Source organism: Eubalaena glacialis, chromosome 12 (genome assembly GCF_028564815.1).
Source record: "Eubalaena glacialis isolate mEubGla1 chromosome 12, mEubGla1.1.hap2.+ XY, whole genome shotgun sequence".
NCBI lineage: Eukaryota > Metazoa > Chordata > Mammalia > Artiodactyla > Balaenidae > Eubalaena > Eubalaena glacialis.
The window spans coordinates 102086709-102112190 of record NC_083727.1 but is presented as its reverse complement, the minus strand read 5'-3'; the positions used below and the strand labels follow the sequence as shown (position 1 = coordinate 102112190).

General features: G+C 41.6%; 1 protein-coding gene across 3 annotated transcripts in view; it reads right to left on the bottom strand.

Moving 5' to 3' along the window:
- Positions 1-25482, bottom strand: part of BCKDHB (branched chain keto acid dehydrogenase E1 subunit beta) — a 239403-nt gene that overhangs the window by 212807 nt on the left and 1114 nt on the right. For 2 of the 3 annotated variants that reach the window (XM_061206726.1, XM_061206727.1), the window contains exons 2-3: positions 13823-13900; positions 12243-12311 (exon numbers count right to left, since the gene is read on the bottom strand). In XM_061206726.1, coding sequence (XP_061062709.1) covers positions 12243-12311; positions 13823-13900 — 147 coding nt within the window. Of the gene's footprint in view, positions 1-12242; positions 12312-13822; positions 13901-19530; positions 19865-20150; positions 20279-25482 lie in introns of those variants that run through there. The other variant, XM_061206728.1, reaches the window with a different exon arrangement.

Sequence of the window (25482 nt, the reverse complement as noted above, 5' to 3'; positions counted from 1 at the left end):
CAGACCCATGTCACTGCACCATCAACAGAGCCTCTTCATTTCCTTCCTTTGGCTGTTCTCCAGAGGCTGGACACCAGCCCACTTATGGCTGCACACACAGAGGAGAGGACAGGCAAGGCAATACAGTTACTAACTGCTAAATAAAGCCTCCACCAGAGGGACCCACAAGAGGAAAAAAGAAAATACACCAAAGCCTAACAACTGGGCCTGATCCCTTAGCGGCCCTGCAGAAATTAGGGAGGAAAGGGTCCTGCTGTTGAACAAAGACCCCCCCAACATGAGTCCACAGACAGACACAAATCATACCAGAAGGGTACCTGCAGCAATAAAACTGGGCAAGGAAATCCTGGTATGTTAGACTCTTCTCCCACTGAAAGCCATGTACCTATCTACAGCTCTTCCAAAGAACCATGTCTGTTCTCTGATCCTATAATTCCCTGGACCACAGAGATTTTTCTGAGAGAAAGGGAAGTGGGGTGGAAATAAGTGACAACAGCAGCACTCCATGGCCACCAGGAAATTTAAACCAGGGAAGAGTTTTCAGTAACTTGGCTATCGCTCCCTCAGTAAAATGAATCACCTAAGGATCGCCCAGCCTGGGAACACTGGGAACAAACTGTACTGAAATTTTGCTTTACCGAAATCCTTAAGTATAATGGGAGCTAAAGCTGCGTGGTGAGCTGCCTTCTGCCTGCAGAAAGAAATAGCAGGAACTAGGTCAGAAGGCAAATAAAGGTAATTTGGCAAGAACTGAGTGAGTGCAACGCTTCACTGAGACTATTTGGCTCAAATTCTGCTTCTAAGTATCTGAGAGAAATCAGGAGAGACTGGGTAGGTTAGAGGTTCCTGGTTCCCCACCTGAGTCACTATCAACAGATTGTGGGGTGAAGGAAGCCATTTAGAAGAACACAGCTAGTGCAATAACTGGATGTCACGATATCTAATCGTTTCCTCTTTTTGTATAAAGGTTAAATACTGCGAGCAGAGTTGTAACCTTGATATATATGTACAGAATAATTAAAAGCTAGAAGGTCCCTGGGCAGAAACTCTGTAGAATATTTAACAAAGGAAAAGTTGCCTTCTTCAGGCAAATGACTCAGCTGGACTTAGGAATTTGTTCCGAACGCTGTGGAGCTTTTTAATGTCTATCGGTGTTTAATTCAGATCTGAATTGATATAATGGGCTTATGCCAGTTCATGTGTCCCTTTCGCTATCCGATTAACGAACTAACGCGTTCCTAAAGTGATAGCAAAGGTTCCTTTTGAGTTTTGAGGAACCTTCCCTTTTTAAAGAACAAAATGCTCAAGTTCAGCGTCTACAGGCTCTTGATTAATTAAGAATGTAATACTGTGTTTGTGTGTGTTCCCTTTTGGCTTAGAAACAAGTTTCTTTGTTTCTGCTGGACTCCAAGCTGGCAGCAACCAGAAGAGAAAAAGACGAGGATTAAAAGGAGCAGCCTGCCCAGAAACAGAGATAAGGAGAAATCTCTTATTACCAACTTTGCTTAAGTGTCCAGAAGCCAAAACTACAGAAAAAGAATCTTTTGGCTAATTTTAAGGCTGGCCCCATGCCACCACTTCTGGCTGGTGGCCAGAGGCCCTCGGGGGGAGAGGGCTGACTGGATGCCCCTGGAGAAGGTCAGGCGTTTCCTTGCTGAAGCTGCCTTTGGGTGTAGCTGCTCAGTCGGAAACCAAAAACTTTTTGTCCAACAGGTTTCCCAAGTGATTCCTTAGCGCATGACACTCACCAGCATTTACCTAACTGATCCCCCATCCCCTCTGCCAATCTAAGCAACTGAGAACTCTCCACTCAATGGGAACAGAAAACAAAGCACTGGGCTCCCACCTCTCTGGCTTGACATAGAAGGCCTCGCTCCACAAGGATCTCGCAAATGACGATGAATGCTGTCCTCCGTGCAGGGCTGTTTTTACTGGCTACTCCCAACTTGACTAGAAAATCATTGTTCCTCGTGAATTTAATTATTCTGTGACTTTATAACTGCATGGAAGGTGCTGGCCAGTGGAATTCCAAGTTAGAATTGAAGCACAGACTGCCTAGCTATGTAATAACCTACACATTTAGCCTCAAACCTCCTGAGACAGGTAAGTGACAACAATAGCTCGATATCCAAGCCTGTCAAAGTTAAGCTGCCATAGAGCTGCCGTGCCACCAGCCATGCTACTTTTAGAAGAAAGAGCAGTTCTTTCTCAGTTGTAATTTAATGGGTTTGTGACCTGTTTCCTTAAGATAAACAAAAGAGAGTGGGAGAATCCAGGGATTCCCAGATATTGAGCAATCTGAACGGCCCATGTAAAAATGGTTGTACTGGTCCCCTTCTGCCCCTGATCATTTCTGGGATCTAAAAAGAAAAGCCTTATAATTCAAAAATTAGACTTGAATCAAATGAGCAACAATTCTGAACCCATGAAAAGTAAAGTTAAAAAAAAAAAAATCGCTTGCTTCAATGTGAGCTGTCCCAACTAAAACAATTAAAAATGTCCACTGCATCCAAATCCAGGAAAAACTAAATGCTGAAGAAGAAAGTTTGTGTTTTTCCCTCTGTTAAAAGTACCGGTCTAGAAGAGGATTTTTTTATGACCCAGCACCAGATTTAGGAAGCTAACAAAGAGACAACATCCCTAATATCAAATGGACAGATGATATATGTCATACTTGACAGTGAAAATATAAAATAAGAGACCTTTTACTCTCTCTTAATCTACGTTGTTCTTGATATAGTTTCATTTTTCAAATTCTTAATTATGATGTTTAAAAAGATACATGAATCAATTTTATACTTTCTGACCAGAATGATCTATATTCCCATTTCTCCTGGTCTACTTTAGCCCAAGCCCATCTCCTAAGCCCCTGTTGGTGCTCACATCTGATCATTTTAAAAGCCTGCCATTGCCAAATAAGGTTGAGAAAAACTGGCTTAAGGGCATTACACTCTGATGCTTAAAATGTCAAAGAGAACACCTGTTGGCAGCTCTAACATTTATTATTTAATCAACTAAGAAAAAAAAGAAGTCAAAGCACCAGCTGCCACCTCAGAACAACTTAATGCACTAATCAAAAAACTTGTTCACAAGAGTCACAAAAAATATTGTTAAAAACTTTTTAATATGGATTATCGATGACTAGCTGCCTCTTACCTCATGAATAATCAAAAACCCTGAGCTTTGTTTATTAAAATTCCTTATACATTCCTTATATTTCTCATGTTTTTATATCAATGAGTTGCTCATTTATAAATAAGAAGGAAAAACAATGTAGTACCAAAAGCTCAGAATTGGCTTCTGGGTCTGGCTCACCTACTTGCCGCTGGGCAACTTGATAACATCTAACCTCTCAGAACTTCAGTTTCTACATTATGTGGAGAAGAACTAGAGCAAGGTTTCTCAACCTCAGAGCTATTGACATTTGGGGTCAGATCATTCTTTGTTTGGAGGGCTGCCCTCTGTACCAAAGGATAGTTATCAGCATCTCTGACCTCTACCCACTGCGTACCAGTGGCAACCCCCTGTTGTGACAACCAAAAATGGCTCTAGACACGGCCAAATGCCCCCAGAAGAGCAAAACCACCCCCAGTTGAGAATTGCTGGACTAGATATATACTCAATTTCTCTCCAGCCCTGATACCCTACAAAATAAATACCTTACTCTCTTAAATGTTATTTGTTAAGCCACTGGTCAACATGCCTACTGTGAGGATACTCAGTTTGATTTTTAAAGAAATTGAAATACAGTGACCGTCTGTACCAATTCTAATTTTAGCAGATTCTAAAACCGTTTTTTTTCTGCAATGAAAATTCACAAAAGGACATTAAAGCAATATATAAGGGAAACTAATATAAAGTATATGCCAATAATATCTTCATCCCATTTTTGAGGGTAACTCCTTCAACTGGATGAAAAGAAAGGCATTTTAACATGTTCTTTAACTAGTTTTCCCACATGTGTACTTTAAGTAAACAAAGGGGCCTTATAATAACAGGAGCAATTTAAAGTGACTGACTTTTAAGAAGAAAGAAAAACACAGCTACTCTCAAGCCTTTTAAAATATTTTTTAAGCATATTAGAAAAAAAGTTTACACCATCTTATGAATTCCTGTTTTTACTCCAAATTCATGGAAGAGTTAGGTATCTTACAATCTGTATCTGGTATTCAATTTGCCCTGAAGTCATAAATGTATATACTTCCATAGGGGAAATAAACCTATTCCTGAAGAACTATCATTAGTTTACCAAGTTTTTTTTTTTTTTTTTCCCACTAAAATTAGTTTCAACTGCCCAGAGGCCAAATCCCATCTCACAGGTTACCATTATTCAGTGGAACCTGACACGAAATACAAGAGTATGATTATTACTCAAGTAACCCTTTCTTTGTTGGAGGAACATATAACGCAAGGTCACTTTTTCTGTTGAAGATGTTCATTTCCTAATTCTGCTGAAAGTATAAGACTTGTCAAAAGATTTTGCCTTCAGCCTCCACATTTAAAACTTATCATACTGGAAAAGGGATTTCTTAAGAGAAAATTAAGAAACACACTACTATATATTAAAATAGATAGCCAATAAGGACCTACTGTATAGCGCAGGGAACTCTACTTAATATTCTGTAATAACCTATATGGGAAAAGAATCTGACAAACAATGAATATATGTATATGTATAACTGAATCACTGTATACCTGAAACTAACACAACATTATAAATCAACTATACTCCAATAAAATTGAAAAAAAAAGAAAGAGAAAATTAAGTGCCTAATGTAGCCCACGGTTCTAAGATGACATAACAATTGTTATATTCATAAAACCTCTAGATGTAAAGGAAATCAAAGCATAAAGCAAATGTGTTCCTCTTTTTAAAAAAGATAAAAGCATAAAGAATACCTAAACGTGTACTTTCACTTTACTGATGAGGATACTGGGGCCCAAAGTCAACTCCCAAATATTGGCAGATTACAGACAAAAACTCGCCTTCTCCACATGCCTGTCCTAGTTTTCCTTCCTGAATTCAGTGTCATAAAGTATCTGGTTTTACAATTTCTCCGATGTTTACATAAGAAAACAAGTAAGTGGTTATATTCGTTTTCCCAAGCTGCTACGACAGGCCACAGTCGTGGTGGACAGCAATGAAGAGAGTAATGGAAAAACATCAAATCCCATGAAAAGGCAGACGTTTAGGCCTGTAGGTTAATTCAGCAAATCCTCTGCTGTTCCTTTTCTCACCTGAGTCTCCTCCAATAAGTGGAACAAAATACAGCCTTGGGGACCACAGCCCAGCCACATTCACTGCAGTACAGGATAGTGTTAAATAAAAACGTGCCCTGAACCTGACACACCAAAGTCTTATTTGAATAAAACATACACAAACACTCTCTCATACAGAGAATGACAATAATGAGGGCAGGTTTTGTACATGACATGCAGACTCCGTCTCAGTGACTTACATAAATGAAAGGATGTGTGGAATTCAACATAAAATCACACCCTACCCTAAAAATCAACTGCCTTTAATGGCCCTCTCCCATCCCCTGCTCCCCTAGAACTACCCCCAGTCCCACCCACTGTTCCCCTGAAAAGGTTAAAAATGCCATGTGTTTATGAGGTTACGCTCTTCTACTTTCAATTTCCCAGCACGCTCTTTATTTTGTTCTGTCAAAGGACAAGGAAGGAGAAACGCAGTTCGGTGATGCTAAACTCACACTCATCTGTGTAACCTGGGGTACAAAAGAGCTCTACCTCCCTTCCTTTTTTTTAAATAGCATTGTCCCTAATGAGTCAGTTCCTTCTTTTTAATATTAAGTAGTATTCGGCATCACAATATTATGTCAGTAACCTGCAATCCTTCAAATTCTCCCTTCTGGTGGAATTTAAAACGCTTCTCTGCAGATCCAGAGTATTGATACAAGGCCAACGGAGACAGTCTCATTTCAAAGTGTAGGCTGCCACCTACTGGCTGAGCCCTTCTCAACATCCAGCTCTCCCCAGGAAGTGAATCAATCCCCCACAAGAGGGTTGCTTGCTATGTCATTCAATGCAATGTATTCAACTATATCAGCATAATCTTTTTCATTCTTTTCAATACAAAGTCTTTAAACAACAAGGATTTACTGTATAGCACAGGGAACTATACTGCATACCTTGTAATAAACTACAATGAAAAAGAATAAAAAAAATAGATTTGTACATATAAATATGTACAACCGAACCACTAAGCTGTACACCTGAAACTAACACAATGTTGTAAATCAGCTATACTTCAAACCTTTTTTAAATTAAGTAAATACAAATTTTTTTAACTTCAAAAAGAGACTACCAAGCCAAGCATGCTCGTGTATAGCTTAAAATTCCCAGCCTATACTCAAAGAGCAGAGCATTATTTTTAAAAGCTGTGCTATTTCTTAAATATACAAAAAGTTCTGTTTGGGTAGATTTCTCTTCACCATTTCCTTTGTTCTTCACTCCTGAAAACGGAAGCTCATTTCCTCTTAGAGAAAGTGGTGGTGATTTCATTGTTCGTATTGATCAACCTGGAATTATTCAAAATTTGAATTCATAGTCCTAAAGCTAGTGTAAAAATTCACAACAGCTGCTGACAATAAAGCTAAGAATTAATTAGCTGTTAATTAGCCCAACCCCTTGTCATGAAGACATAAATCTGTCAGCGCCTTCTATGGGCAGTGGACTTTTTCTAGTGAGAGCTAGTTTCTCCCTGTTTTAAGCTATTTTTAAAGAAAATCAGACCAACTAAAAATCACTAAAGGGAGATATAAGGAAACCCCCTTTCAGAGGCAGCAGCCACTGTCTTGGTGACAAGAGTGAGGGGTAAATACACTCAACAACATTCACTCAATAAGTACTGCATGATGCTATATTAGGAGCTAGGGATGAACCCACGATTTAAATGTCTATTTCCTTTGAGAAGTTGTCTGGTACAGAGATCTCGTGGGAAGACAATTACAACATAATTTGCAATATGTAAAAGATGAAAAATCTGGACAGTGATAAAGTAGTGACTGAAGGTGAAATAGGAGTTTCCCAGGGAATCAGATGGGGGAGAGAGATCCAAATAGCATGTGCAAAGGAAGAGAGATGAAAAACACAAGGGCTTAGGGAAAACGTCCCATAATTCAATATTAATGAAGAATAAAGTGAATGAGGCCAGGTAGGTAGGGAGGGAGCAGATCTCAAAGTCTTTTGCATATTCTGCCAAGAAATGTGCATTTCAGCATGATCACACTGGCAACAGGCAGTGACTGAAGGGAGGGTGATTACTAAGAAAAGCAGTGAAACTGTCCGAGCAGGGATGATCAGGGATCCGAAGTGAAACTCCAGGGCAGTGAGAACAGAAAGGAGAGGCCATATTAAAGACAAACTCTACACAGGGAACTATACTCAATATTTTGTAATAACTTGTATGGGAAAAGAATCTGAAAAGGAATATATATATATATATATATATATATACGTATGTGTAACTGAATCAGTTTGCTGTACACCTGAAACTAACACAACATTGTAAGTCAACTATACTTCAATAAAAAAATAATAAAATAAAAAATAAATAAAAATAAATTTTTTAAAGTAACATTCTAGGGACTTCGCTGGTGGTGCAGTGGTTAAGAATCCACCTGCCAATGCAGGGGACACGGGTTCGAGCCCTGGTCCGGGAAGATCCCACATGCCTCGGAGCAACTAAGCTCGTGCGCCACAACTACTAAGCTTGCGCTCTAGAGCCCGCGAGCCGCAACTACTGAGCCTGTGCGCCTACAGCCAGTGCTCTGCAACAAAGAGAAGCCACCACAATGAAAAGCCCACGCACAGCAACAAAGAGTAGCCCCCGCTCGCCGCAACTAGAGAAAGCCCGCACATGGCAATGAAGACCCAACGCAGCCAAATAATAAATAAATAAATAAATTCATTTAAAAAAAAATGTAAAAGTAACACTCTAAATTGAAAAGAAAAAAAAGACAAACTCTGAAGATAAAATCGTAGGACCTGACTGGACATGGAGAATGAGAAAGAGAGAAGAGACTAGGACCTCCCCCGTTTCCGGCTTAAGTAACCAGGTGGATGGTGGTATATTCACCAAGATAGGAAATGTAGTAGGAGGCATGGATTTGCTGGGAGGATATAATAAATTCAGCTGAGTTTGAAAAGTTTGGAAATGTTGAGTCTGAAAGGACCCGAACACCGAGGAGAAGATTGTGGAGGGGTGGGGGACTGAATCCAGAGATGAAGCTCAGGCCAGAGGTCTAGACCAGAGATAGAAATTCATAAGTCGCTAGTGTGTGAGCACAGGTGACAGGAATGAAATGCCCTGGATGAGAACCTGGGCAGAAGCCAACAGAAGACCTGCCAGCTTTGTAAAGCATGTGGCATGCCACCACGTTGGCTCAGGCAGGGCAAAACAGTGAGGGCTAGAGCCTGCTCAGCGTAGATACAGATAAGACTAGTTACAAAAGTGTAATCTGGGACTTCCCTGGTGGCGCAGTGGTTAAGAATCCGCCTGCCAATGCAGGGGACACGGGTTCGAGCCCTGCTGCGGGAAGATCCCACATGCTGTGCAGCAACTAAGCCCATGCGCCACAACTACTGAGCTTGCGCTCTAGAGCCGGCGAGCCACAACTACTGAGCCCGCATGCCACAACTACGGAAGCCCGCGCACCTAGAGCCCATGCTCCACAACAAGAGAAGCCACCGCAATGAGAAGCCCACGCAACGAAGAGTAGCCCCCGCTCACCGCAACTAGAGAAAGCATGTGCGCAGCAATGAAGACCCAATGCAGACAAAATTAATTAATTAATTAATTAATTTTTAAAAAGTGTAATCCGACTTTTGGTTTCCAGTCCCACATGTAAGGAGCTTGGCAGTCGCCACTCCATCCTAACAAGTAAAAAGCTCAATAGACTAAAATCGACAACTCTTCTTGGAGCCTTAGAGAGGTGAGGACATAGGGCAAACTGCTGACCCCAAGACTGGAGAGACAGATGGGTGAATACAGGGAATCTCAACTTTCCAGAGCTGGGGCAGGAAACCTGGGCTGTAATTGATGAATTGCTGGAGGTTCTGTGTGGACAAGTCTGAGAGTTAAAACCTCCAGGGACCAAGTCGCAGGGGCTCCCCACAATTTTGTGAGGCTTACCTCCAGGAGCTCAATCAGGTTTCCACAGTAAATGTCGGAGAAAATCCCCTCGTGCTTCCAGCAAGGGAAGTGAACAAGGAACCATTCTGAAATATGCCAGAGCACTCCCTCCTTAAGTAAAAGTCATATAAAACTAGTTAACCAGAGCCCAACCTACTGGGTATCATCAGAACCTAACTGACCTGGGGGAAGGGAAATACCCAACTCCAGCTCACTCCAGCCACCCTGTTCTACCTGAGGCAGGGAGAAAAAACTGAGAAATGTTTGTGAAGTTCACGGTCCAGGGGCACAGGCTCACTAAAGACAAACCTCATCATAGGATTACAGAACACTTCCCCTCTCCCCACACATCACCACCACACCCCTGAAGGCCTATTTACAGCAGTTCCTTTTACCCAGTGCATCACGTCTGGCTATCAAGAAAAAAATTACAAGGCACACCAAAAGGCAAAAGACACATTTGAAGAGACAGCGCAAGCATCATTACCAGACGTGGCAGGGATGCTGGAATTATCAGACTGGGAATTTAAATGATTAATATGCTAAGGTCTCTAATGGATAAAGTAGACAGCATGCAAGAACAGATGGGCAATGTAAACAGAGATGAAAATCCTAAGAAAAAAGCAAAAGCATAGTTCTATGTTTTAAATATTAGTTAATATATATAAATATATTCAAATATATTCAAATATGGTCTAGAAGTGTATACAATACCAAGATACATACAGTGGTTTTCTCTAGGTTATCTCTGGTAGTTTAGGCAATTTTTATTTTCTTCTTTACGCTTTTCTACATCTTCCAAATTTTCTACGATGCATATGCATTTTGAAATCAAATGTATAAAGTTTTTTTTTTTTTTTAAAGATTTATTTATTGATTGATTGATTGCTATGTTGGGTCTTCGTTTCTGTGCTAGGGCTTTCTCTAGTTACGGCAAGCGGGGGCCACTCTTCATCACGGTGCGCAGGCCTCTCACTATCGTGGCCTCTCTCGTTGCGGAGCACAGGCTCCAGACGCGCAGGCTCAGTAGTTGTGGCTCACGGGCCCAGTTGCTCCGCGGCATGTGGGATCTTCCCAGACCAGGGCTCGAACCCGTGTCCCCTGCATTGGCAGGCGGACTCTCAACCACTGCGCCACCAGGGAAGCCCAAGGTTTTTAATTTCTTTTTTACGATCTAAAATCTCTAGGAGTCAGAATTAGCTGGAGAGAACTGAGATTGGTCCAAGTATCTCAAACTCTAAAGAGCTGTTAAAATAGACAGCTAGGAGAAAGCAGAGGGACAGGACCCAGAAAAATGAAACTGCTGTAAAGGAAGGGAAAAGAACCACCTGAGAGTTCCTGCTAAGTGGGATGGGACACTTGATTTCCTGGATTCAACTATGGTTTCCTGGATGCAAGTATAACCTCAGAGAAGAGTGGGACAAGAAGGAACTACAATTAGAAAAAAAAAAAAATCTTAAGGCCCCTCACTCCTTACTGCACACAGGAGATTTACAGGGCAGCGGCAAAGGTAAGACAGTAGGCGGATGCCAACTCCTCCCCAAACTTAACTGCTTTGATTTCCACATTAGATAAAGCTGAGGAAAAAAATGAAAGGTCAAAGCACCTCAAAGTCACCCGTAACAGTAAGAGGCTGAAACACATTCCTTACAGAGGAATATGCATTCTATGATGGTTTTAAGTCTGAGGCAAATGAAATGAGTGAAAGCAATAGGCAAAAATCAATCACATGCCAGGCAAAAAGACACAGATTGGCAGGGATGAAACATGTGGAAGGATAATGTGATGGTTAATGACAGGTGTCCACTTGGCAAGGTGATGGTGCCCGGCTGTCAGATCCCAGTCTAAGATACTGCTGTGATGGTATTTTTAGATGTGATCAACATTTACATCAGTAGACTTTAAGTCAAGCAGATCATCCTTCTTAATGTGCATGGGCTTCATCCAGTCACTTGAAGGCCTTAGGAGAAAAGACTAAGGTTTCCCAAACAAGAATACATTTGTCCTGAAGCCTGCCTGGTTTTCCAGTCTGCTGGCTTGCCCTACAGATTTCAGATTTGCGAGCCCCACAATGGTGTGAGCCAGTTCCTTAAAATATAAATCTCTCTTTCTCATTTGCTCTCTCACTTTCTCTCTCTCAATATAGATATAAGTATAGGTATAAATATAGATAAAAGTATAAATATAGATACAGATACAGATATATAATACATATATACATATACACACACATATCTATACACACATAGATATATCCTAATGGTTCGATTTCTCTGGAGAATCCTATCGCAGATAATAAAAGTTGAAATCTATTAACAGAGACCAATAGGGCAGAACCTTGAACTAGAGGCAATGGGACTGAAATGGGCTACGGTAGGGGACTTCCCTGGCGGTCCAGTGGTTAAGACTCTGTGTTCCCACTGCAGAGGGCGTGGGTTCAATCCCTGGTCAAGGAACTAAGGTCCTCCATGCCCCACAGCGTGGCCAAAACAAAAAAGAGTAATCCATGTTCTTGGGGTTGGGGCTTTCCTGGTGGTCCAGTGGTTAAGAATCTGCCTTCCAATGCAGGGGGCGTGGCTTCGATCCCCGATCGGGTAACTAAGATTCCACATGCCGCGGGGCAACTAAGCCCATGGGCCGCAACTACTGAGCCCACGCCACAACTAGAGAGAACCCCGTGCGCTGCAATGAAAGATCCCATGTGCCGCAACTACGACCTGATGCAGCCAACTAAATTTAATTAATTAATTAATTTTAAAAAAACAAAAGAAATCGGCTAAGGTAGACAGCAATAAGAGGTCAAAGATTCCCAGAGCATGAAGGATGTGACAAACAATGCATTTAATGAAGACTATTTTGGAATCTATAATATGTATAATATGAACTAGATCAGAGGGAAGCTACAGTTAGAACACGCTTGGGGAAATCTAAGCCAAAGGAGTCTGTGGGTGGCCGAGGAAACGAAAGGAACCCATCGGTACAATAAGGATGCGGCAAACATTTTAACAGGCAAACTTTGTATTTTCAAGATCTTTAAGTAAAAGTTCTACAGGAATACTGTTCATATATAAAGATACTAACTTACCATACTTGTCTCGCAAGCCAACGGTACATCTAAAGACTCCACCAAAGGCAACATCTTCACCAAATATTACTGAAAAACAATGTTTAAAAAACACATTGTATTTAATAATCCCTAAATGCTACTAACAATGAGAAATAAGTAATTTAAATGTTTACATTTTCAATTAGAAAACAGGAATGGACCACAGATCTAAATCAAGGTTTCCCAATTTCGACATTAGGGACACTTTGGACTGGATAATTCTTTTGTCGTAGTGGCCTGTCCTACGACAGGCATTGTGCATTGCAGACACAGGGCAGCACCCCGGGTCTCTACCCAGTGGATGACGGTGACCCCACACAGAGCTGTAACAGCCTAAAGTCTGTCTCCAGACATTGTTAACTGTAAGGGGAGGAGGGGGGATTAAAATCCCCAGTTGAGAAAGAAACACAGATCTGGAATCTCATCTTGTTTTACCCATGAAGGAAACGAGGCCAGAGAAGTAGTGAAGTAACTTAACAAGTCAGTAAGCAAGAGGCAGAACAGTGACTGACACGCCGGGCTCCCGAGTCCCTGAGCAGTGTTTTTGTTTTTGTTGTTGTTGTTGTTGTTTTTGTTTTAAATACACGACATACAATGAGAGTCAGCAATCTGAAGGGCTGAAGAAATAGCATTTCAAGCTGACAGAACAGTCACAAATAGGAAAGTGACAGATTGCGTGAAAGAGAAAGGAGGCGAGTATGATGGATGTAAGGAGCGAGGCAAAGAATAGTCTAGGTGAAAACTGAGGGCCGCCTTGTAGTAAGGCAAAGAGAACCAAACAACGGGTGTTCACAAAGCTGAATTCTAGCCCCATTAAGGCACCTCATCGGCTTCGTGGACCTCAAGAAAATAACTCACCCTTCTCTACGGGGCTACGACATCAGTCATTCTCATTCAAAACAAAGGAAGGTCTAACCATCTACTAGTGCAGCTCTCACTTCCTCCTAAATATTAACCTGTTTTTCACTTGACCTTAAAACCAGAGATTCCCAAGTGGAAACCCAAGGTACACTAAATATACATATGAAGTCAAGTCAATCAAATGTAGAAAATACACAGTGGGACAACTGGCTTTATATTAATAACTTAATTTAATAAGATAAAGTTACTTATAAAGTTAATTATAAATATTACAGTTATTTCCCAAAAAATCTTACAAGCTGAAATGACAACGTATCCCAAAGGAAAGCACAGAATCAAACCTTCATTTTATAAATAGATAGCTGAACGAAGTGGTATTTTCCATTTTTTTCTACATGCTAGAGAAACAGCAGTACATATTCAAAAAATCCAGAAGGTATTAATGTAATATAAGGACCACACATACTATGGGAGAAAGTTAACTTAATGATGCCAGATATACATGCCAACTAATTCATAATAAGAGGATAAAAAATGTGTTTAATATCATAATTTGATTGTTTAGCCTTAAGCATTTGTTCAGGTCTTTTAAAAATTTCAAGTAGACAAAATGTTACCCACTGAGTTCCAAATATTTCTAGCAAATCTTCAATTCTGAATTAACACAACTACCACAGTCAAGCACAAAGGAAGTTTACCTGCAGTAGGATCTTTGGCCAATGAGTTATCTAAGGCACTTGTTACTGCCTGGAAGAGATTCATTTTCTGAGTTTGCCCTGTGAAAATTAAAAAAAAAAAAAAATTCATGCATTGTAACATATATAAAAAATAACCAGTTTCTTAACTGTTGATTAAAATTTAATTAAAGTCAAGGTAGATGGGACTTCCCTAGTGGCACAGTGGTTAAGAATCTGCCTGCCAACGCAGGGGACACGGGTTCAAGCCCTGGTCCAGGAAGATCCCACATGCTGTGGAGCAACTAAGCCCGTGTGCCACAACTACTGAGCCTGCGCTCTAGAGCCCTCGAGTCACAACTACTGAGACCACATGCCACAACTACTGAAGCCCACGCGCTCTAGGACCCATGTGCTGCAACTACTGAGCCCGCATGCTGCAATTACTGAAGCCCATGCACCTAGAGCCCATGCTGCACAATAAGAGAAGCCACTTCAATGAGAAGCCCACGCACTGCAATGAAGAGCAGACCCCGCTCGCTGCAACTAGAGAAAGCCCACAAGCAGCAACGAGACCCAGTGTAGCCAAAAAAATTTAATTTAATTTAATTTAATTTAACAAAATAAATAAAATTTAAAAAAAAATAAAGTCAAGGTAGAAGGAAAGGTACGGAATATATTACGCAAATTTACTGAATTATTTACAATGATGCAGGCTCTGTAAAGGATACAAAAGCAATACAAACTTTAAGACACTTGTTGAGGAGGCAAAATTTAAACATATTAAACAATTTAAAAACAAGTATAAAAAAAAGGAGGAAGGAACATAACAAAGCTGAACAAATGTGTGTAGACAATAAATAAAAGCTATGGAAAGTCAGAAAAGGGAAGCAGCCAGAGTGGTAGTGGTCTGGGAAGACGCCCTGGAACACGCCATAATGTGTTCGCCATAACGAACACACGTGACCAATGTCATGTGTTAAATGTGCCAATAAGAACAAATGGTCATGGGCCATAGAACAATGAGGAAGGCTAAAAAAACCTCAGTGCCCAGAACTGCTGGTGTATGGAGAATACTATAACCCCATGCCTAAACACACCAGCTTGGCCCTTCCTATTATCTTATTGCTCAAGCAGAATCTCTGTGAGCCAATCTCTAGCTCCCTAAATGGGTTGTTGAGAGGATTAAATGGAACAATACATGTAAAGCACTTAGAACAGTACGTGACACGGTGTGCGCTGAATAAATATTAGCTATTAATCATCAGACTCTGGTCTGTGAATGTGTCCTTCATCTGGACCTTGGCATTATTCTGAATGGTATAAAGCTTTATTTGATAAAGTTCCAAATGTTGGAATTCAGAAATACCGTGATTTTAGGGCTGTGGTTTAAGCCTCGGTGCTGCCCAGCGCCCACGATCCTCCCAGAACTGCAGGGTCAGGTCATCCACAAAAGCACTACTCAGAGCAGAAAAGCCTTCTGCCTGAATCTTGTCTGATACACAGGACCCGTCTTCATGTTACTGCCTGATCCATGCACCTTAACCCATAGCCATGCTGATATCAAACCCCTCCAACACCTGCTGCTTACCCTGACTACTGGCCCATCTAACCTCTGTGAACCCCAGTAGCCTGTGCGTCCCAAAAGCCAAGGTCTAATTCCCTGGGTGGGTCACAACCATGACTGCTGTTGCCTTCTACCCTGCAGCCAAGAGACACTGGTCACCCATCGTTTTCCTGGAGGCCCATCCCTGGAGCGCCCTGGCTCCACAGCAGGCTCTGACCTAGGACACCTGCAACCTTCCATCTTCCCGGCCCTCTGATTCTCTGTCCAGCTCTGGGCTCCCAACTCTCTCTGATCCCTTCCACACTGTTTAATACCCAGGCTACAGGTCTCGGCGATACCCAATCAGATCTGCCCTGCTGCCCTCTGAGCCCAGAATAAAGCCTGGTTCTACTCTTATTTCTGGTGTAGAGAATAGGAATTTATTCAAGAAATCATTGTCATATCACCATCACACCCCATGTCCATAATTACTTCATAATTTATTTTTCTTAAAGGCTAAGCCTATATTATTTAATAGATACTTTCCTTAAATCCTTCTCCATTCTATAAAAACTCATAGAAGTGTTGACTGGTGCCCAGCATCAGATGATAATCGTTTAGGGTAAACTATCTTCCCAACCACCATGACATTCCCACTCCTTCACCTCTTTCATACATTTCCTAAAGTAAGATTTTTATCTATGAAAATCTAATGAGGATTTTCATAGCTAAGACTCTAGGAAGGATGAAACTGCCTAAACATCTAAACTGGTATTTATTTCAAGTCTGCTGACCATTTGTGACCATTTGAATTAATACTGAATGCCTCTAAGACATATCATCACACTGCTGCTTGGCAAGTTTCCAGTAAGGAGAAAGCAAAGACTTTAATAATAAAAATCATACAGAGTGAATCTGAAAAGTATTGCTTGATAACCACAAAGAATTTGTTCATCTTGTATGAAAATAATTTACAAGTAAGGGTATCTAAAGGTTATATTTCCATGTGAACACATAATCTTTCCCTCCTGAATACTTTTTTTTTCAAATAAAGTCAGAATTTTGGGGTTTTGGATTAACTGCTATTCTACTAGATGCTTTTAAAAGCTTTAAGTGACAATTTTTAGTAGAACAACATCTACTTTTGATTCTTTTTTAATGTGCAGTATGATTTATGGATGGATCAGGAAGAAATCACAAGTTATTCAGAGGTAACATCATTTAAATATTTATTTTCCTTAGAATTACTTATTTTCCTGGGGGTTACACCAAAAACTATTGATAAAGTATGCCTAAAGTTCCCTCATGATAAGATAAGCACACCTGGAGCATGTCTAACCAAAGCCATGCCAGTGGTAAGACCTTAAAAAGGAAAAAAGAAAAAGGTCTATGAACACCACTACAAAATTATTAAACCCAGTTGCCAAATCACACAAATACCAGTGTCAATAACTGGCTGCAAAATTTCAAAGCCAGACTGACGACTCTTCTTTTCCAAGATAAAAAGTTATAACAAAATAAACATAAATATACACAGCGTGCAATTTCCCAAGCCAAGGATGCAAGCTAAAGGGTACCCATTGGCAAAATGGGGTTTTATGGTTGGAACTGAGCTGCTTACTCAAAACTGTCCTAAGCAGAACACTGCGAAAAAACGGGTCATCATCTGGCCAAGAGGCACATGAAAAGATGCTCAACTTCGCTAATTATTAGAGAAATACAAATCAAAACTACAAGGAGATACCAACTCACACCGGTCAGAATGGCCATCATTAAAAAGTCTACAAATAATAAATGCTGGAGAGGGTGTGGAGAAAAGGGAACCCTCTTGCACTGCTGGTGGGAATGTAAATTGGTGCAGCCACTATGGAGAACAGTACGGTGGTTCCTTAAAAAACTAAAAATAGAACTACCATGTGATCCTACAATCCCACTCCTGGGCATACATCCAGAGAAATCTCTAATTCGAAAAGATACAGGCACCCCAATGTTCATAGCAGCACTATTTACAACAGCCAAGACATGGAAGCAACCTGAATGCCCAACAGAGGAATGGATAAAGAAGATGTGGTACATATATAAAATGGAATAGTACTCAGCCATAAGAAAGAATGAAATAATGCCATTTTCAGCAACATGGATCGACCTAGAGATTATCATACTAAGTGAAGTCAGTCAGAAAGAGAAAGACAAATATCACATGTTATCAGTTATATGTGGAATCTAAAATATGCTACAAATGAACTTATTTACAAAACGGAAATAGACTCACAAAGAAGACAAAGTTATGGTTACCAAAGTGGAGGGGGGGGATAAATTAGGAGTAGACAGCAGATACAAACTACTATATATAAAATAGATAAACAACAAGGTCCTACTGTATAGCATAGGGAACAATATTCAATATCCTGTAATAAACCATAATGGAAAAGAATAAATTTTTTTTTAATTTTAAATAAAAAATTTTAAAAACCAGGTCATCATCATTGCTGCAAAGACAAAGTGGCATGTTGCTGGGATGTAAGGGACATCATAGAACATAAGGGGGCAGGGGTTCTTAACTGCCTTTGCTCAGAGCTATGTGCTCAGCCCTTACGACAGTATCTGACATGCAACAGGTGCTCAATAAATATTTGTTGAGTGAATAGCTGAACAAATAAACCTATGAGGCTGTTTCTTAAAAATTAAAAAACACACAAAGCAAACTGTTCATCAACCACTTAAAAACAAAGGAATGGGATAGGAAAAAATCTACCAATGTCACAATTCAAAGACAAATTCCAGGCCAAGGGGAGTGGGGGAGAGGCGGTACTGCAGTTACCGGTCTGACGAGCAGTACTCAGTTATTCTGAGTAACTAGTCCATACGCAGCATGGGGTAGCGCTGAAGAGAGGGAGAGGCCATCAGCAGAGCTAGAGCACCTGAGAGTTAATGGGTCACACGGGTGCCCCAGGAGCAGTGTCCAGAAATAATCCAGGTCAACAGCAGCCCATGTTGACAGTAAGTGCATCTACAGTTAGACCCTGAACAAATACAAATAAATACACAGCTAAGACGTGGATTGGGGTCTACTTCAGAAAACGAAGCTTCCACCAACACATCCAGCGCTGGTCCTGCTCTGAGCTGCCTGGTCCCTGGTGTAGACCTGTGTATCACAGCCCCTCCTCACTGTGTTCCTCTTAGAAACCTCCGCGTTGAGCACAGTGCCTGACACATATATGACAAGCAGTAGACGCCTGTTGAAGCATGATGAATGCGTGATTTCCGTGGCATGATCTGGCATGAACCACACTGTAAAATGGGAGGATGCCTAAGAAGCTACCTGTTTTCCCCCAACAAAACCTCCTGCACCCCTCCGGATACCCTATTCTCCAGGAATCTTTTGCTAGGAGCCACGTGTATACCTCGACCCCATTCTAACCCCTGTTAAAGGGTGTCCCGACCTCTACCCCATAAAGTAAGTTTCGGGGAGAATCCAAGTAACAGGGACAGAACATTTTATATTGAAATGTAAATGAAGGGTCTCTAAACGCAAATGCCTTTTTAAGATGCCCGTGTTACTGCATATCCACGAAAAGGAAGAAATTAACAGTTCGGGGTGAGGTGGGCTCATGCTAACATCTGCCAAGGCATGACGCCCATGGTATGACAACCTGCAGCGCTTCCCTTACCTTTGCTGGCCCTAATCTACTCAGTCTCTATATGATTTTTAAATCCATCTATATGCCGGTTACTCGCAAATGGGTCTCTCCAATCCAGACCTCTCCTCTGCGCTCTTGGCTTTTATATCCAACAGCCATCAGTTCTCCACTTGGGTGTCTTGGGCTTTTCTAACTCAACCAGCACAGAACTGAACTCTTGACGTCCACTCCCAAACCAGTCTTTCCCACTTTAAAAACCACGCTAGACGGCACCCAGGCGCCCAAGCCAGAAACCAAGGAGGCATCCTTGAATGTCTTCCTTTTATCCATTCTTCGTATCTAATCCCCTAAATCCTACTTCCAAATGTATGACTTCCAAAGTAAAGCTTAAAATCCAGCATGACTCTGTCCTATTTCCAGAACTCACCAACATTTTCCTGTTCAGGAAACCACCTCCTAGTGGCCTGTCTTAGCTCTGGCTGCTGTAACAAAATGCCATAAAACAATAGTTTGGATGGTTTAAACAACAGAAATTGATTTCTCACCATTCTGGAGGTTGGGAAGTTCAAGATCAAGGTGAGTTGCCAGTGAGGACCCTCTTCCTGGTTTGCATCTTCTGGCTATATCCTCACATGGTGGACAGAGAGAGAGAATCTCTCTGCATCTCTTTTTATAAAGGCTCTAATCCTATTCATGAAGGCTCCGTCCTCATGACCTAATCACCTCCCAATGGCCCCACCTACAAATACCATCACATTGGGGATTTGGGCTTCCACGCATGAATTTAGGGTGTGTGTAAACATGGAGGCCACAGTGCCGCTTCCTCATTTCTACTCTTCACGCCTCCACATCATTCATCAGAGAGCTCTATAATGAGTCCTAAAAAACAAAGCAAGTCACATTATTCCTCTGCTCAAAACCCTTCAGAGGCCTCGGACTGCTCCTGGAGGAAAGCCCCCCTCCTCACCACGCCCACCAGGTCCTGCTTGAGCTCACCCCTGCCCACCGTGAGTCCCATTCTGCACCACTGTCCCCAAAGCTCAGGGCCACCAACACGGGCTCCCTGCCCCCTCAGGACCCTCACTGTCGAGCCCTCTGCCCGGCACCCTCTTCACACCTCCTTGGGTGCTCCCTTCTGACCCCTGAGTGCTTCATTAAATGTTACCTCTTCTTAGGACCCTTGCCAGGTCCCTGTTTTTCTCTTCCCAGCACCTGAACATTTCCTTCGGGCCATTTATTACAATGCGGGTTGACTTAAGTGTGCATTTGCTTGCTATTTTTTGTCCATCTCCTCCATGAGACTTCAGATTCCAAGAGGACAAGCCCAGACTCATATCTTCAAGCACCTAGCACAGAGTTTGGCATCCGGGAGAAAATTTAGATGCATAGAATAAACGAATAAACAAACCCACACATATACACAATGCCCGAAATCAGGGTGAGGGAGAGGCCCGGAAGTGAAGTTCGGGGAGCAACAGTGTAATGAAGGGAGCGAACACACTGCCATAAGGCAGGCCTGGCCTGGAATCTGATATGCCACTTACTCCCTATGTGACTTTGAGAAAGTTACTTAACCACCGACATCCAGCTTCCTCCGCTACAAAACAGGGATAATAATATTTAATGGGTAGGGCTACTGTGAGAATTCAGTGAGATAACTACTATCAAATGTCCCAATATTTAGGGAGCATCTACTCTGCACCGGTTACCTTCCCTCTCCCCTAATTAGGGAGACCTTTCTAGCACAATGGGTGCCAGGCACCAGTAATTGTATGGATTATCTTATTGAGTGCCCCCAGCGACCCTCTGAGGCAGTACAAATGAGGAAAAAAAAGCTTATGAAGACTAATAAACATGGCCAATGTCACAATGCTAAGTTGTAAAGTGGGGCTCAAATTCTCTATCACAGCACTATTACTTGAGGATTAAATGAATCGATACATACAAGACACCCAGAATAGCATCTGGCACACACGGTGAGCACTGATCAAAGTGTCTGCTGTCATCATTATCTTCATTCTGTGGGGTACCATGAGAGGTTTGAATGAGCAATGATAAAGTCAGTCAGAACAGGAAACACAGAGTAAGAGGAGAAAAGAGGAAGGACATTCATTGGGGGCAATTCTAAAAAAGATGAGGAAAAGAGACATGGAGAGAATTCTCTGACACCAAGGGTATCTACCTTTGACATAGTTGTTTTGGTGCCAGATCAGAACTCAGACCACCTTACCTCACTCATAGTGTTCTATTCCGTCAACACTGCCAATGCTAGAGACTGAATGTTTGTGTCCCCCCAAATGCAGATGTTGAAACTTAATTCCCAATGTGATGGTATTTGGAGGTGGGGCCTTTGGGAGGTGGGTATGTCATGAGGGTGGAGCCCTCATGAATAGGATTAGTGCACTTACAAAAGAGACCCCAGAAAGCTCTCTCACCCCTTCCACTACGTGAGGACACAGTGAGAAGATGGCTAAGAACCAAGAAGCAGACCCTCACCAGACACTAAATCATCTGCCAGTGCTTTGACCTTGGACTTCCAGAACTATAAGAAATAAATTTCTGTTGTTTATAAGCCACACAGTCTACTGGCATTTTTGTTATAGCAGCCCAAACGGACTAAGACATCTCAACACATCCAAAATTTAAGTCACCCTCTCCCTCTCTGAAAACGTGCTTCTCCTCTGGCATCCCTCATTTCTATCAGTGCGACTACCACTTGACCATCCTTACAGCCTCCCAGGTTGAAAATATCAAGTCACCTTCGATACACCTTCCCCTGACTGAGCCCCCGCATGCAAAACAGTGCCAGATCCTCCCAAACATGCAACCATTTCCACTGACACTCTCCAAGTTCAAGCTTCTCATGTGGACAATTACAATATCTCTCTGACTCATCTCTCTGCCTCCTTACCTTCCCTTCACCAATCCATTCTATAAACTTGCCCAGTAATATAACACAAGGACATCTCAAGTCACTTTCTTGCCTAGAAACAGTCAATGACCCTCCACCGCCCAGAGAACCACATTTGAATCTATACATAATGTACTGGCGCAGTGAAAGGCACTTTAGAGATATTCAATCTTTTCTCCTCCCCAACCTTTATTCTAGCTTTAGAGGCCTCCATTTACTTTTCCTAACTTGTTTCCCACCCCTTTTCGTTCTCCTCCAAATAAACTCGCTACTTCCTGTTCCTCATATAAACTCCATGCTTTCTAACCTCTCTTTGCTTACACTGTGCCCGACCCTAAAAATTTTAAGACTGGCAAGAAGGCCGTCATCCCATAATACAAAGATTCTTCATTATGCCATTGATCCTTGAAAGCTGCCTACTGTTCCCTACACAGGACATCCCCCAACCACAGTGGCCTTCTCGACTCCTACAGCACGTCTCACCCCACCTCAGGGCCTTCACCCTTGCTTGTCCTTGTTTCTTCCTGGAAAACAAACTTCCACTCTGGTCCTTGCAGAGGTGACTCCTTTATCAACCCTCACCGTGCAGCTTAAATGTCACCTTCTCAGAGTCGACCATGACCACCACTCTATTTAAGGAGTCCCTCTCATGTGTCAAAATAACCAAAATAAAAGAATAAAAGTTATCTGTAGCACACATGAAAGGCAGAGAGACAGTAATATGGAAAGACAGAGAGAGAATACGTATCTTCATGAGTATCTTTAATACACAAAACGTTAGTACAACAGTAGTGTGGGAGACTTCGGCGTTAGACACATCTGGGTTCAAATTCTTGTCGTGCTTCTTATCAGACTCGGGCAGCCCACCAACATCTCTACGCCTCAATTTTCTCATCTGTAAAATGAGCATAATATTCTCCAGCTCACAAGGTTACTGTGAGAATTACAGACTGATGTCTACCACAACACCTGGAACAGAGCAGCTGCTCAAGAATGGCAGACAGTATTAGCACTGAGAGAAGAAATAACCCCGTGTACAATTTTTAAAATACACAAAACCAAGGACCATTCAATTCACCAAACAGCAAATAAATCTAGCAAACAAATATATGGGAAAACATTCCTCAATAGAAATGAAACAAATGCATATTAAAACAAAGTGCAGTTAGCACAAAATACCCGAGTGTGTGTGTGTGTGTGTGTGTGTGTGTGTGTGTGCGTGCGCGCCGCAGTCACACTCGCACGCGTGAGCACGTACGATTCTGACACCAATTCCAAAGTGCGTGTGTTTTTTTAACACATCACCAAGCAAGTCTGCAACACCAGCTGGGTGTCCTATAATTCATCTCAACTCCTACAGATTAAGGGCTCAGTCCTACAAGACCGCCCCTCCCCCAATTCAGATGCCAACACCAAGTGCGGTTGTCACCTGTGCTTCTGACTGACCAGCTTAAGATGGGAGGTTCCCACAGTTCCTCCTTGGGTTTGATTAATTTGCTAGAGCAGTGCACAGAACCCAGAAACATTTTACTTACTAGATCGCTGGTTTATTATAACTATAATAAACTATATAGAACTCAGGAGCAGCCAGATGGAACAGCTGCATAGAGCAAGGCGTGTGGGAAAAGGTGAGGCGCTTCCCTGCTCTCTGAGAATGCCACTCTCTCGGAAGCTCTCTGTTTGCGGGGGGCAGGGTTAATTTTTAATTTTTATTGTTTTTGGCCACACCGCACGGCTTGAGGGATCTTAGTTCCCCAACCAGGGATCAAACCCGGGCCCTTGGCAGTGAAAGCAAGAGTCCTAACCATTGGACCGCCAGGGATTTCCCTCTCCAAAGCTATCTGAACCCTGTCCTTTGAAGTTTTAGGGAGACTTCACTAGGCATGATTGATTAAATCATTGGCCATTGGCAATCCACTGACCTGGAGGTCCCCCTACCCTCCCCAGAGGTCAGCAGGGTGGGACTGAAAGTTCCAAACCTCTAAGCACATGGGTCACCAGCCCCCATCCTTAGGTGACTTAGGGGCTTACCAAAAGTCAACAGACATAACTAAAGACACCTTTATTGCTCTCATCATGGGAATTTTCAAGAGTTCTGTGCCAGGAACAGAACAAAGACCAAATACGTATTTCTTACTACAAATCACAGTATCACAGTACACCTGTGATTTCAGCACGACACCCAGTACTCACACTCTCACACCGCAAATAGAAGTACGAACTGGTAATTTGAACTATGCATTAAAAATCCATTAAAGTGTTCATATCTTCGAATCAGAATTCTCATCCCTGGGACTTTATCCTAAAGAAATAATCTCAGATACAGTAAAAGATACCTGAAATGTTTCTATCTGCATTACTTACAACACAGCAAAACTGTAACAACAAAAGCATAAAGGTAATTATTAAAAGTTTCCATTTACTTACTGAGTGCTTCTTAGTAGTCAGAGACTGTGTTAAGTACATTATGCACGTTATCCTTATTTAGTCCTCATGACAACCTTCCAAATTAGATATTATTAACTCCTTATAAAGAAATCGAGGCTCATAGAGGGTAAGTGATGAGTTTAAAGGTATAGGTAACAGTGTGAAGATGGAACCTAGCCCAATCTGATTTTAGAGCGAAGATTTTAACCACTGAATTACATAGTGTTTCTGCTCGACGGAACACGTCTTTTTTTTTTTTTTTTTTTTTGGCCATGCCGCATGGCTTGTGGGCTCTTAGTCTCCCAACCAGGGATCGAACCTGGGCGCTCGGCAGTGAAAAACACGAGTACTAACCACTGGACCGCCCAGGGAATTCCCAGAACGTGTCTTCTTCCAAAGAAGGTTATAAAAACTATATAACAATATGGGAAAATGCTTCTGATAAAATAATGCAAATTGTATCTGTATTAAAACTACAATTAGGGGAAACTTTTATTCCATTCATTTTATTAGTGGAATACGTTAATTCCACTAAACTGAAAGGAAATGCTTAAAGGATATACCCAAAAATATTAGCAATATTTACAGTGATGGGTGGTGAGATTACTTTCTTTTTTTGCTTTTTTCTATTATCCAAAATATCTGTGATATGCTTTTACTATTGTTATAATAAGAACAAACATTTTATTATCATTTTACTCAAGTTTTAGTAATTTCGTAATTATGGAAGGAGGTTAAGAAGGCCTATGCTCTATTTCTCAAGTATCAGGCTAAAGTTTCTTTGCTTTGAAGACAGAATTCGAGGTCCATCTTGTTGATTAGAAAAAGTTGCTATTCGCCTTTATGGTGTCTACTATTTCACAAAACCGGAACACCTCTTAGTAAATAGTTTCCACATGCAGTTTAGCACATTGTTTAGAATGGAAGCTCTGGAATCTGAACAATTAGATTCCAAAGCTGATGCTACCACTAACTTATCTGTGTAATCCAGGACAAACCATCTCAAGACCTCATTCATTTAACTTAACTGAAAAATGGGAATAATAACATTACCTACCTCTTAAGGTTGTCCTAAGCATCAAATGAGAGGATGAATGTAAACTTCTCAGCCCATGCCTGCCTGTGGTAAGTGCTCAATAAATGTTCATTTTTATTACTC